Source organism: Watersipora subatra, chromosome 3 (assembly GCF_963576615.1).
Source record: "Watersipora subatra chromosome 3, tzWatSuba1.1, whole genome shotgun sequence".
Classification (NCBI taxonomy): Eukaryota; Metazoa; Bryozoa; class Gymnolaemata; order Cheilostomatida; family Watersiporidae; genus Watersipora; species Watersipora subatra.
In genome coordinates this window covers 3,613,544-3,628,964 of record NC_088710.1, presented here as the reverse complement: position 1 = coordinate 3,628,964, position 15,421 = coordinate 3,613,544, and the positions used below count along the sequence as shown (strand labels likewise).

At 37.1% G+C, this 15,421-nt stretch overlaps 2 protein-coding genes across 2 annotated transcripts in view; one reads left to right on the top strand and one right to left on the bottom strand.

The window, feature by feature from the left end:
- Nucleotides 1–2,482: 2,482 nt before the first annotated feature.
- LOC137391484 (uncharacterized) lies at nt 2,483–4,604 on the top strand. The gene is made up of 5 exons (XM_068077976.1): nt 2,483–2,570; nt 2,953–3,034; nt 3,269–3,608; nt 3,861–4,034; nt 4,188–4,604. Exons 3-5 carry the CDS (start codon nt 3,369–3,371, stop codon nt 4,359–4,361), a joined length of 588 nt encoding a protein of 195 aa, XP_067934077.1. The 5' UTR covers nt 2,483–2,570; nt 2,953–3,034; nt 3,269–3,368; the 3' UTR covers nt 4,362–4,604.
- Nucleotides 4,605–6,030: 1,426 nt separating this feature from the next.
- Nucleotides 6,031–15,421, bottom strand: part of LOC137390995 (tryptophan--tRNA ligase, mitochondrial-like) — a 29,348-nt gene continuing 19,957 nt past the window's right edge. Inside the window, exon 6 of the mRNA XM_068077314.1 lies at nt 6,031–6,729. Coding sequence (XP_067933415.1) covers nt 6,433–6,729 — 297 coding nt within the window. The 3' untranslated portion in view covers nt 6,031–6,432. The remainder of the gene's footprint in view (nt 6,730–15,421) is intronic.

Below are 15,421 nucleotides of genomic sequence, written 5' to 3'. Positions count from 1 at the left end.
CACGACTTTAAAAGACATTGAATTTAGGATACACCGATGCCAATATTGGTTAGCTTTATATTCCATTTCCTAATTATTAACTACAAGCTCAAATAGCCACATTTTGGCTCCCACCGCGGCTAACTTACTGCTGTTGACTTACTGTTGCTAACTTACTGCTGCTAACTCACTGTTGCTAACTTACTGCTGCTAACATACTGTTTCTAACTTACTGCTGCTAACTTACTACTGATAACTTGCTGCTGTTAACTTACTGTTGTTAACTTAATGCTATTATCTCACTGCGGTTAACTCACGGTGGTTAACTCACTGATGTTAGCTTATTGTTCTCAACTTATCGCTGCTAACTTACTGCTGTTAATTCACTATTGTTAACCTACTGTTGTTAACTTACTGATGTTAACTTGCTGCTGCTAACTTACTCATCCTAACTTGCCGCTGCTAACTTACTGCTGTTATCTTACTACTGTTAACTTACTGCTTTTAACTTGACAGCGTTAGCTAACTGTTGTAGACTCATTGATGTTAGCTTACTGCTGTTGTCTTACTGCGGTTAACTTACTGTTGTTAACTCACTGATGTTAGCTTATTGTTCCTAACTTATCGCTGCTAACCTACTGCTGTTAATTTACTATTGTTAACCTACTGTTGTTAACTTGCTGTTATTAACTTACTGATCCTAACTTACTGCTGTTAACTTTCTGTTATTAACTTAGCGCTGTTAATTTACTTTAGTTAACTTACAGACCTTAGTGTATAATTGATTAAGGCAAAGGTAGGGCAACACTTCTTGATCTGACAATTATCAGTACATGTATGTTTCATCTATATTCAAGTTTTTAGCGCGCTGAATCCTACATTGGAACTTAAGTAACGCTCGTACTTATCGAGAACTATGCAAGTATTATGCAAGTGTCAAAGCTATCAACAGGACATAATCTTAAAAAATTGTCCCAATGTTATATCGCTATATTTGAACAACATAGGAACTAAAAAACTGGCAAACTTTTTAAAACTCTGTTTTGTCGCTTCTTCTAGTTTTTCCAATATTGCTGTTACAAAAGCAAAAACACTAATAATCTGTAACATGATGTTGTAGCAATTTGATGTTCACTTGAACATACTTTATACAGATTAAGCACTTTTGTAACGATTATTAAAACATGCAATAGTAATAAATCACTGATAATTTCAAAGACTTGAATATCTCAACAAGATGACCAATAAAATTACCGCCAGGTTAAAATCCATTTTCCGTCATCTTTTATTACAAAGCGGTCTTGTGGTTTTGATAAAGCTGTTAAAAGTTTAAAAGCTTTTCTGAGCAGACAACACAATTGAGGCTATAGACTAAGCCTACCTAGTAAAAAATATTTCTATAGATTTAGAGTCACCATGCTTATAACTATTCATTATTTATCGGTATTTGTTTTTATTACTAAAATTAATAACATAACACAACCTCATGTGAGCATTTTTATACTCGAATCGGGAAATTTTGCATACTTTAGGGATGTTATAGTTTTAGTTTAAAAATGCTCTTTTAACCATCATATTTGCACGTACTATGTAACAAGATTCAATAGCTAAAGTTTTAAAAATATGAAAAAAATGGTGCTATCCTCCATTTTCAAAACAACTTGCTTCAATGAACTTGTCGCTTGAAGCTTTCTTCCAAACCACAGGTTAGGTAAATGTATTCTTATTTGCTTAAAGGTTGACTTGCAACAAAATTCACATTACAGTTATTTGGTATCAAAAGATTCGCCATGTCTTACTCTATTGTGTTGTAAGTGCCAAATATGTGGGAATGGGATTACAAGCTCTTAAAAGCTCAAAAACGAACAGAAAATCGCAGCCACACGAGACCGCCCTAGTTTGGATTCGTTTTCCAAAACGGCTAAAATGTGACGTATGTGTGCTAAAACGGCTAAAATGTGTGCGAGATAGTTTATGTTTACACTTTCATGCATCCTTATTCGTCGAACTATTTTCACAAATATACTTCACGCTTGCGATAAAAACCATGTCTATTGTTCTTACGCGTCTATTTTATCGGCATCGTAATGCTGCAACTTTGAGCACTGATATCTCAAAACATAGCATAAAAATATGTTTAATTTTTTAAGCTTAGCTTGAACGATTGCATATCATTCTCTGATAAAAATGATGAGCTTTTTGGTCCGCTATGATGGTTGAAAAATGCTGTAGAAATTTTTCGCGCCATATAGCGGGAATCGTAAGTCACATGATCAGATAATGTTAGTTTCAGTTCAAGTTTGATCTATCGCAAATGGCAAACACGCTATCTCATATTAAACTTGTTTATTTCAATTCGTCATAATGTCTAACGCGCCACATAGTGTTTGTGCAGCTGCCAAACTGAGAAGCACCTTTTTTTGGCCAAGAGCTGAGAAAAGACTAGACCTTCACCGGGCATGGAGCAACTGGGTGAAGCTGGATGTGACAAACTTTATTTATTCGTCTGCTTACTCTTACCTTTGTTTTCGCCAGTTCAAAGACGACATGTTTTCTAACCTGTTTGCATACTCCACATATCACCAAAGCACGTGAGTAATTTATTTTATGAACTACTTGTATTAGTAGTTGTAACTCGGGTTATTATCTAGTATTCTCCTAATAGTACTGTATTAATATATATTTAATATAACAATATTAATGTCATTTAATTGTAATATTATATTATTAGTATTTTATCTTTTTAATTACGTGTATTATTCTTATTATAATAACAAAACTAATTCATACTGCATATCTATCTGTAAAACGTAATATATTAATATATAATTGATAAAATAATGTTGTTTCACGATTAATTTCGCCAAATTTCTTAACCCCACTCACTTATAGATATGTTATATAAAATAGTTATTGTCATTTTCTGGTATCATCGTTAATAGCATATTAATATTATTAGTTGATTATTATTAGATGAAGAGTTTGTGCCAACCACTGAAGACTGGGAAGAGTTTGAGCGCTATGTTGGCCAGCGTCAAACGCTCTCCAATTACATGTAAGATAGAGCTGAACTAAACCAAACTTGACAAAATATAAAAAATATCCATAGAGTTATTACTCACATTTTATGTTTACAATATCATGGATTCTGATAGGGTTTTGTAAAATCTGTGTCATGATTGCATGGCTATATATTTATTCTTTTTCTGATCAAGCAAATATGATATAATAACAGGAAATGATGTTGTACAAATCTTATTGCAAGTCAACTATTGTGTTGTGATTTCAGAACCGAATCCTCCTTCAAGGAGGAGAAAATAATAGTAAGTGTGACAGCACTCCAGCGACTATTTCACTGTCACACCTGCGCCCTCCCCTGCTCATTCACGATGGTGCGAGAAGGCGGATGGGTAGAGTTCAAGGTTACATGTGCCTCCTGTCACCGATCGTACACTTGGGAAACAACTGCCAGGGTGAACAGAGCTCACGTCATCAACCCCCTGCTGGCAGCTGCATCACTCTTTTCTGGCGGATGCCTTACGCAGAACCTCCGTTTTCTGTCGCTCCTGAACATCGCAATTCCAAGCCACAGCGTTTGCCTCTACCAACAAAGAGAATACTTACATGGTGTGAGTGTTAATATTTACTCATAAACTTGGAAAATGTGAGTAAAAGCTTGGCACACTAATTGAATAACAACATTTAGAAACAATTTTTTTTTGAAATGAAAATATGTCATCCTTCAAGCAAAATATATTATAATTCAAAATTCTGATTCATCATAATATAGCACAAAAAGGGGGAAGAGGATTCTACATTCTTAGACTAATGATAATGATACAAATTAATCTTGTATAATGAAGTTTTACAATATTTTACAGTGTATTGCTGAGCAGTGCACCCTGCATAACGAGGGATTGATGGCAGCAATCGATTGGGAGCTTGATTTGGCAGGTGACGGTAGATGCGATAGTCCGGGGCATTGCGCACTATACAGAGCCTACACTATGATGGATCAGAGCTGCGGTTTAATAGTCAGCAGCCATCTTGTCAAGGTAAAACTTTGACAGTTTTTACTTCACAGCCTGACAAAAACCCAAATTTTTTAGTAGTTATCAATACATAAACATGAAGTTGCTCATCTAGCTAAATAGTTCATTCAAATAATGTGAAAGTAATTGTTGGTCGTAACTTTCTTTACATTGCAGTCAACAGAGACCATCAGCTCTAACACCATGGAGCTGGAAGGCTTCAAGCGATGCCAGTCCGATCTAATTTCCCACGGCCTGAGAGTGAGGTCCATTACAACGGATGTTGTTACAAAGGTTGTGTGCATACTGCAAGCTTGTGTTTTGGCTTATGCCGCAAATTTGTCGCCGTGAGCGACGGCCTCTACCTGCATGCTTGGTGTCTAAGATTCGGGCTCTTTTCCCACCAACGAATGATGAAGAAGAGTTTGCAGACTTGCAAACAAGATTTGCGGCATAAACCAAAACAAGATTGCGGTATGAACACAACCTTTTCCGAGCATTTGGCGATGGCTCTCCAAATGGGAATAGATTATCTACCAAATCTATTGAAAAACAATAATTGCTGATCATCAAAATAATCTCGATCTTTATATAATAAAATCATAAAACTAATACACTCTCTACTGTAGTAAGTGTACAAGCCAAATATACCAGTTCTCCTTGTGTTCCACGAGTTCAGAATATGTGTGTTCAACTGATGCATTAAATGTGTAACACAAGAATTGTAGATAATGCTTGACACATTAGCATAACCTTGGTGTTGTTGGCATTAAATGAATATCCAACTCACTATGATATCGCAGGTAATTATTCCACCTCAACTCAAGGGGTGCAGACGCCACAAATTCGTTTACACCAGGATGCATACGCAGGCATTCATGCTCCCCTCGGTGAAGGAGACAATGCGCAAACTCAGCATAATGGCAGCACAAACATTCAGGAAGAGATGGCATGTCTTGACAACGCTCGCAGGCACACCACTCTGTAGCCGGTGGTATTAGCTCCTAAAGAAATGAACAGATATGTCTATGCAACCATAGCTAATACATCAGATCGATGTTATCCAACAGTATATCAGTGCAGCACTAGATTTAAATATTAAAATTGTTAATGTTGTCATTCGAGAAAAATCTGTAATTATTTTTTTGCAATATTGAAGCGACAATTATCATCATTAAAATCATATATAATAATATTCGTTCTATCACTCTCAAGCTAAAACTATTACTACTAGCTAGCTTGGCACATAAGAGCTGGCTAGTGGCGGTGCTTACTTGCTGGGAGGTTTTATTCTGTTGAGGATTTTCTTCAGATAGAGCGTCAGGCTCGAAACGCCAGGGTCTTAACTCTTCAGAATTTGACATTTTTTATGATCGCAACTCAGACATGAATAGTCGAACGGAATGGCCAAGCCGAAACTGTAAAGTAGCGAGCATCTATATTTGATACGGGGTCTTAGGTAAAACCCGAAGTGATTATCATAAACTATTGCTACGATAAGTTTGATATTGAGCTTTTTATTGGCCTTTCAATTCACGCGAGAACATCACGTGACAAGACGATAACCATACAGCGCGGATACGTCATCGAAATCAAGAGATTCCAATCTACGGCGGCTTTTTGTTTTTGAGCTTTTAAGAGCTTTTAATCACATTTCCACATATTTGGCACCTACCACACAACAGAGTAAAACATGGCGAATCTTTTGATACCAAATAACTGTAATGTGAATTTTGTTGCAAGTCAACCTTTAAGGGTTCTGCAAAACCCTCAATTCTCAGGCCCAATGAACGTTGACGGAAGTTTCGGGCTACGATTTTTTATTTGAATATGTTTTGATCATACCCTATTATGTCCTGGCTGACCATGATGCAATCTCCAGGCAAAGCAAATGCATGAATGACAGCTACAGTCAACATCTTTTAGACATGTCCAATATTTATATTTTGGTTGAAAATTATTACATTAACAACCAATATAAAAAAATTGTCTAAAACATTTTCGCACTAAAAGTCTGGCAGAAAAAATATTTCTGTATATGCAGCCACCTTTTGGCGTTTATTCTCTAGGCGTAGCCTGTTTGTAGTAAAACCAGCTGTCCTTGGTGAACATTCGATCTCCAGACACTAGCTGTACAAGTAGTTTCTACTACTGCTGATGACACGGATGGACAAAGTTCACATCAACCGGCCTAAGGTCAGCAACCCTTCTGTCAAACCCTGTACCGAACTTTTGCAACATATTTGAATATTCCAACTTATTGCAGGATGAGAAAGAGAGAGCAAGGGCACGATGTCTTTGTTTTCTGATATTGAGTAAAATAACTTTGATGTTCGTAAGCTGAACATGGAAACCCAATACAAAAATTCAATACCAGATAAGATGCGAGAGGAAAATCGAATAAATATTTACAAAGGCAATTTTATTTTAATCCAATAAGAGATTTAATAGTACTTAAATTTCTACTAGCAATTTCCGAAGCCTGTATACTGCCAGTGTTCAATACACTCTCTACGTAGTCTTTGTTTCTATTTAACTCGTCTATTTTGGTTCGTATTGGTTTGAGGTGCTCATTAACGATCTCGGCTAGGAATAGTTTATATTGCCCGGTGTCCATAGACTTCGCTAGCTCCTTTATATCATCATAGCTGAGACCTGTCATAGCCGAGTGGATGTCTATAAGATTGGAAACACCAGGTCGGTCCTTTGAATAGTAGACCTAGAAAACAGATTCACCGTGTGACCTTGAGTGCGACCTCGCGAAACTACTTCATATAATCAGTGACATCTATTGACTAGTTGAACATATCAGCATCAGATATGGGTTAAGATAGCTAGAATAATACGTCATAATAGTAATAGTTAAACCTTCTGTTACGATTCCCTCAACATATGAAATTCTTATGTAAAACATGAAACTAAAGCACAGTTTAACCTTCAAAATAATTTTCTTCATGTGTTGAAGCTATTGTAAGCTGGTGTAAAGAATACTGTGAAAATACATTGTATTTTATTTCATAACAAAAATCTAAACAACAAATGCTTTAGGTGATTGTATATAACAATCAAACAAACGCATAATGCACAAACTAAATTATATGCTATATACTAAACTAATAGACCAACAATAAATGGAAAGCAGTTTTTACTGTCATTGAACCTTCCCTTTACAGAACTAAATGTGGAGTACTGATGAGCTGGATGGTACAATAGTAGAGATAGAGATGGTACAATAGTAGAGATAGAGATGGTACAGTAGTAGAGATATAGATGGTACAATAGTAGAGATAGAGATGGTACAATAGTAGAGATAGAGATGGTGCAGTAGTAGAGATATAGATGGTACAATAGTAGAGATAGAGATGGTACAATAGTAGAGATAGAGATGGTACAGTAGTAAAGATAGAGATGGTACAGTAGTAGAGATAGAGATGGTACAGTAGTAAAGATAAAGATGGTACAGTAGTAGAGATAGAGATGGTACAGTAGTAAAGATAGAGATGGTACAATAGTAGAGATAGAGATGGTACAGTAGTAGAGATAGAGATGGTACAGTAGTAAAGATAGAGATGGTACAATAGTAGAGATGAAGATGGTACAGTAGTAAAGATAGAGATGGTACAGTAGAAGAGATGGAGATGGTACAGTAGTAAAGATAGAGATGGTACAATAGTAGAGATAGAGATGGTACAGTAGTAGAGATAGAGATGGTACAGTAGTAAAGATAGAGATGGTACAATAGTAGAGATAGAGATGGTACAGTAGTAGAGATAGAGATGGTACAATAGTAGAGATAGAGATGGTACAGTAGTAGAGATAGAGATGGTACAATAGTAGAGATAAAGATGGTACAGTAGTAGAGATAGAGATGGTACAATAGTAGAGATAGAGATGGTACAGTAGTAGAGATAGAGATGGTACAGTAGTAGAGATAGAGATGGTACAGTAGTAAAGATAGAGATGGTACAGTAGTAGAGATAGAGATGGTACAGTAGTAGAGATAGAGATGGTACAGTAGTAGAGATAGAGATGGTACAATAGTAGAGATAGAGATGGTACAGTAGTAGAGATAGAGATGGTACAGTAGTAGAGATAGAGATGGTACAGTAGTAGAGATAGAGATGGTACAATAGTAGAGATAGAGATGGTACAATAGTAGAGATAGAGATGGTACAGTAGTAGAGATAGAGATGGTACAGTAGTAGAGATAGAGATGGTACAGTAGTAGAGATAGAGATGGTACAGTAGTAGAGATAGAGATGGTACAGTAGTAGAGATAGAGATGGTACAGTAGTAGAGATAGAGATGGTACAGTAGTAGAGATAGAGATGGTACAGTAGTAGAGATAGAGATGGTACAGTAGTAGAGATAGAGATGGTACAATAGTAGAGATAGAGATGGTACAATAGTAGAGATAGAGATGGTACAGTAGTAGAGATAGAGATGGTACAGTAGTAGAGATATAGATGGTACAGTAGTAGAGATATAGATGGTACAGTAGTAGAGATAGAGATGGTACAGTAGTAAAGATAGAGATGGTACAGTAGTAGAGATAGAGATGGTACAGTAGTAGAGATAGAGATGGTACAGTAGTAGAGATAGAGATGGTACAGTAGTAGAGATAGAGATGGTACAGTAGTAATGATAGAGATGGTACAGTAGTAGAGATAGAGATGGTACAGTAGTAGAGATAGAGATATAGGCCCTAAGCTGGTCTAACCTGAACTACACAATCTTTAAAATAACATAAATTATATTATATTACTAAACCCTTTCGCATCGCATCTTTAATTATCATGACCAGCCTCTCAGCTTTACTTGTTTCAAGCTTTCTTTGCTTGCATCACTTCCACTTTCCTCTTCACAATAACTACTAAAACGGCTTCAGAAATTTGTTAGAGAATTAAATGGGAGAATGTTTACTCATGTTTTCCATATTATCTATTGCTGAGATGCTAAGAGAAGCATTTCCTTACACCCTATTTCACCACCACCCACATAGTCATCTTGAGACATGAATTTAAAACTATAAAAGAAAACAATATTTACTATTAATGGAATACTGTAGAGCTAAGCTAGAGAAAGAACTGTTTGCACATATGTACTGATATGTAAAACATGCATGTTTAAAGAAGCTTCTGATATTATGATAAAGAAAAGGGGATGGATTTATGAGAGTGAACAACTCCATCATAAGAGTAGGTAGCCCTGAAAAGTGTGGTTGGGGTGAACTAGGAAGGTGAAATGTAAGAACTGTCACTAAGACCTATGCTTATGAGGGTTAGACTGCCTTTGGCTAGTTTTAACTACAACTTAATGAGACTGATTTCGGCTAGGAAGGTAAATAAAGCCAGGCATTCGTGAAGACAATTCAAGCTTTGCCAAGTCATGGCGCGCGCGACTATGGCAAAATTTCTTACTGCCTCAGAACTCAGGCAGTTTCCTGTTGTTGACCCAAAGAGCCCAAGTAGGTGGCATATGCGTATCAGCTTCTCCCGTGGAGGTTGTCGATCCCCAAAGCAATAACATCACAAGCTGGAGTATTATGCGGTCAAAAGATTGGTGAGGCGAACTGTCTGCGCCGGGAGGGTGAACAAAGATAGTGATCACGAACATTGTGTTACCTCGTCCACACTGTCTGCAAAGTGAACTCTATGTGAGACAGATAAAGGTGAACCTAGACAAAGAGACGGACAGAAACAGCACATTCTGAAGCATTTCATTTATCTACTCTAGCCTCTTGATATTGTCTTCATTAGCAGCTCCAATCATAGCATGAGATGCACATCTATAAGTATATATAGATCTCAAAGTTGGTATGTGTGTTTGTCCAGTAGCTATTACAGTCTTGCAATAAAGAATCTGCATCGCAGAAGATTTGAGCTGGGACCCTCCCATTAGCCAGACCAACCCCTTACCAATTAAGTCGCACAAGCTTGATGGATTCTTCGGCGATATATGTCACTATTTGGATGCAAATACGCTACCACTCTCTGTTACGACCGCAACCGTGATGACGCAATGTCACGCAGAGCGTAGCGTTTTATGCGCGCTGAGAGCAAGTAGTTAGCTCTTATTAGTAAGCTTACTCAAATTAGCCATTGGCAATCTGCCAGGCTGCTAGCTAATGGCAGGCAACTACATTACCTCCACTGCGGAACCTCCAGGTTTGCAGACCACTAGGTGCTAAACCACTAGGCTGTAAACCACTAGGCTGTAAACCGCTAGGCAGTAAACCGCTAGGCCAAGCGACTACATCGCTATACAATGGAATAGTTGTGCACATACTTAATACACCTGTCAATCTCCGGTGCCGCTTGGTTAAAATACTCATGCTGCAGCTAGCGCGCTTTAAGATCATGGTTGCGTGAGAGATCAAGGCACAATATTTTTCCTAATGATGACTTAAGTTATAATAACAGCTCTTATTATAGTAAAGATTTAGACTAGCTTATGTTACTAGCTTAAGTTACTCATATTCTTTGGGTGAAGAAACTTTGATAATTAATATTAAATTTTCTATGCAAAAGCGTTTTTTATAGCCCGTACAACAAACGGGATATCTTGATCACACACTTCCTTTCTGAACCTGACCATCCCTTCTGTTTTTATGTCTCTATGGTAAAAATTGTACCAATTTTCTTGAGAATTTTCTAACTAACTTCCAAAAATATTATACGAAATTTACCAAATTTTACTTGCTGCCTTTAAAATTAGAAATAATTTATTGTTTAAACCATCATTTAGATTTTGCATTCATAACTTTTAAATAGTTTTATAAAATAGATTTGTTTTAATGCTACATGCGAGTATTACCAGGAGTGTTTGTCACTAGGTTTAGAGGCTGTGGAACGAATAAAATTCATAAAATATATTCCTATGAAAAAATTTGCTACAAAATAGGACAGGTTTGACATTATGGTGAGGGTGCAGAACAGGTGTGACACAGCACAAGGTCAATCCCCGTGAGTGCATTCAGATTTCTTATGCAAACTGGAAAGTACCGAAAGAAAGCAATTGGATTTACAACTAAAACATGTGTCATGTAAAACATGCATGTATTCTACGCCCCCTTTGACACTGTCTTCATTGTGCCGACTCCAGCAGGATGAAGACAGTGGTCACTGTCTTCATCACTATCAAGGCAGCCCTGGTCACTCTGGTAAGTTCTGAAGGAGATGGATGACAGTGTAGCACGACATTTACAACATGTCTAAGTGATTGTCACACGCTAAGGTAAGTTGGTGTAGCAGGGCTTAATGTTTCAAAATCACATAATTTTGAACAAATGACATTTTCAAATCAAATAATTAAAAACACACAGCATCAAAAACACGCAATTTTAATATTATAAACGCCTTAAAAGTTGATTTCTATACATATAAAGGACAAGGCAAGTAGCTGATGCTTCCAGTATGCTTTCTAAAGCAGTTCACAATGCTGACACTAGTACAGTAATACTCCTGTGTATGTTGTAAAAATAAACTAAATTTGATCAACAAATGGACAGAAAGATTGGCAATATTTGCAGAATATCGATCAAAAACAGCTGTGATGCTATATAATCGTATTAAAATCACATGGCTTTTAATCCGGATTATCTAAGAATTGGCCATTCAAAATCCTCATCATGGTCCATGGATGAAAAAAACTTTATAGTAGATTTTATCAGAAAGTGTCGATATTTTTCTATCAGTTGCAATTGTATTAGATCTTTGAGGTGATCTGACTGAAGATGTTTTAAGATTAAAATTGACAAAACTTGGATCACGGTTAAAACAGTAAAATTCAAGCGAAAATGCGATTGTGGCATCTATAGTTGCACTTTGGCAAGGATACCAAGAGAATAAAGACACAAAAGGTCGCAACTTGAAAGCAATAATCAATATCAATAACGAGGGAGACAGGTGACTAGTCATGACAGGTGACTAGTCATACAGTGACACTAGTGACAATACTAGTGACATCATTTTGACACATATTTATCTTCAGAGTGCTTTAACCTCGATCAATTTTTTTTCGATTTCAACCATGAAACATCCCGACAACCAGATCACCTCAAACATCAAAAACAATCGCAAATGATGAAAAATACCGATACTTTCTGATGAAACCTACTGACATTTTGTCCAAGTTCATATTTAATGAAAGCAAAGCATAGAATGATAAGTTTCTTAAAGAATATTTTTGAGAGTAGCTAATTTTTTTAAAATTCTCATTTTGCGTCAAGGAGGAAATTAGAGCTAACCTAATCCATAAGTTAAAAGGTGTGAATAGATCTGTATCATTCAATAACCACTACTCACTGGTGGTCACAACTAATATGGGACACATCAATACGATACAGAGAATTTATGTGTTAGTATGATTTGCATCCATCTTGCTCTACATATGAAAAAAATTTATTCAGTGATACACGCTGATCATTTCTGAATAACGAACGACATTATGTAGATAAAACTTGACGTGCCAAAGTGGTTTAGCAATGGAGATATTAGCATGTCTGTAGAAGATATGTTAGTATAAAACTGCCTCCTTGCCATAGAGATGTTGTGAGGAAAAAATACGACTGACACTACTGGACTACTTCGTCATCCACAAACCCACTTGGTGACAAAAGAAGGATAAGAATGGGCGAGACCACAAAACTGATCTGTTTTGCATTGCCGGAGAATGGGTGTACATAGAGGGCATAGACTAGCATTACAAGATCCAGTTGGGTCACACTAAATAGCAGACCTCTGGGCAAGCCACATATTAAGAAAAATAACATGCTTGAATGCCACCTTTATTTGAATACCACCTCTAATAGAACACCACTATAGAAGAAGGGTTGAAAAAAACAGCGCCATGGCGTTCAAATAAAGGTTTTACAGTGTTTTATGTGAGCTAAGTGAGTATATTTCCATGATGTGATTAACTTTCAAGTTTGTGTCACCCACTGATGGAAACAGCAAAAACCCGCAAGTCAAACGAGCTTTGTTACTCACAAGTTTTTATCGAACGTTTCATGTTTGCGAAAGATGGAAATGACATTTGCGAATGACGCGTAAGAAAATTTGAACATTTTCCACACTTCATTCATTTCTATGTTTCTATGTCGGTTTGAAAAGTTCCGAGGGCACCGGTGTTCGCTCTGACATAGAAATCCTTATTTTTTTCAACAAAGCTCCTGCGTAAATGCACAACACGCAAATGTCTATTGAAACACTTCCCACGGTGACTCAATGTACATACAACTCCAAATCTACATCACCCGCACAATGGAAACATAGTGAGTAGAGCAACTCTCTTCATAAATATTGGGCAGTGCTATGAAGGGTTGATACTCCTTAGCTCGTGTTCCATCGTGATGGCCAACCACCAATATTTCTACTATCTCTTTCTGCTACCAGAATTTGGTCTTTCAATCATGATTCCACATTACGGTAGTCAACTAAAGTGTTTTATAGACCCCAGAGTATCGATCCCCACCACCTATTTTCTCACATGGTCCAGCCAACTAATGGCGTATGAGTATCATGGCTGGGTTGCCATTACAGATTCGACAAAAATGTACTTCACATATGTCACCTCCGTAGCGATGGTAAATGATAAAACACCAGCATTAATACTGTCTACATTCTGCTGACTGCAGGCAGCCCTGGTCACTCTATCAAGTTTTGAAGAAGGATGACGGTGTAGCATGACATTTACAACATGTCTAAGTGATTGCCACACAACAGGGTAAGTAGGCGTAACAGGGCTTACAGTGTCGTTATCTTATCTGAAACTACTCATTTGTTTGTAGAGCCATTGTGTTTACAACCAAATGGCCTGCCCTTCATCGACTAAGGCCTGAAGCATCCCAGCTCTCAGCGCAAATAGATCAGAATTTATAGCGAGAAAACAAAAGACATGACCAACACTCACAAACAACTCATGTAATAAAACGTCTCATTTGATGAAAGTCCGCGTACAGGCAGAGCAAATCTTTATCCTTATCAGGACAAACTGCCTTGTTGTCAACAGATATACGAGACCGTTTAGTCATTGCATAAATATAAAATATTATCTTTTAAGAAAATCAGTGCTTCATCTCAGGCATGACACATGCTTTAGGCATCCCATAATACAACATTCCTTCCTTTTGATTCCTTGTTTGTACATGCATACCAACACCATCTGGACTGGCTCTAATGAGGTTTTTGAATGTATCACATAAGCTATCACACACGGCATGTCATGTTGCCAGATAACAGTGCAATCAGAAAACAGTACCTTCATTGTGCATGAAGGTAATTCCATTGGCCTTTGTGCATAACATTAATGGAATAGACTTGTGCTGTTAAGCCATACAAAGTACTACTGTAAAGATTTAGAGAAACGAAATGAGTGTGATCGTGAGCGAACCATTTGTTTTTTTACTTCCAACCGTAAAATATTTGATTCAATTCAAAATTTCCTGGAAAATACCAACAATTATAACTAGATAACGAGACAGTCAGCAAGTGATTCTGTTAAATATAACGTTTGCTACTTCTAACCTTTCTCTGTCTGACCTGATATTGATACACGCTTCACATGACACACTAAAGCAGGTGGCTAGAGACTTGCCACTTTCCTACCTTTGATTATAACTATTGTCATCAAGCCAGCGGTGATTAACAAAACTCCCAGTAATTGATAAATAAATAGTACAATTGTTTCCAAAGAGGGACCCTTGCTAAATTTTGAGGTTTTCAAAAAATGTAGGCTAGGGTATGTATAATCATAGCTTCAAAATACGGCGCAAACAGAATGTCTACTTCACTTCTTGCAATTTAGAATTGTTTTGGTTATCTTCAAACTGGACATTTTCCTTCAACTGGGTTATTACAAGTAGTTTTCAAAGAGATGACTATGTCACCATACTCCTCGCTTAATATTGAAAACAAACCAAAAATGTTGTGCGGCATCATAGCTACGGCCCTGAATATTTAAGGAGATCTTATGTCACATTCCCCAGCAGCCATGTTGACCTAAGGTGACGTTTGGTCTCAAGCCTATGACACGTTTGACAGCTGAACTGTTGACATACGATAAACAGTGTCAATAAGAAGTCAATGTTTTTTTCTAACAGCAAAAAGAATATTCCAGAACTGCCGAAAAATCTCAGTCTAAACTGGCTCTCTACAAAGGAATGCCACATCTAGGACAGACACACCTGCGGCTGAAATTGACAATGAAAATAACATCAGCCGGCATGTTTATGTTGAACTTGGCAGGAATGGTACGAGAGCATGTATCCCAGTCAAGCCTGTATGTGTCATGTCACAGTGTCATATCAAAGGTAGAGCTTCTTCAGAGAGAGTAGTACCTTTATCAGCAGGCAAAGCTGATCCAGCGTTTGATTAGGCCTAGTTTACACACAATTCTCAACGCAGCGATAG

Coding starts and splice junctions, on each gene's coding strand:
- LOC137391484 (XM_068077976.1), top strand. CDS start 3,369: ATGGTGCGAGAAGGCGGATGGGTAGAGTTCAAGGTTACATGTGCCTCC. Junction 3,609..3,860: donor AAAGAGAATACTTACATGGT/GTGAGTGTTAAT, acceptor AATATTTTACAG/TGTATTGCTGAGCAGTGCAC. Junction 4,035..4,187: donor TCAGCAGCCATCTTGTCAAG/GTAAAACTTTGA, acceptor TTTACATTGCAG/TCAACAGAGACCATCAGCTC.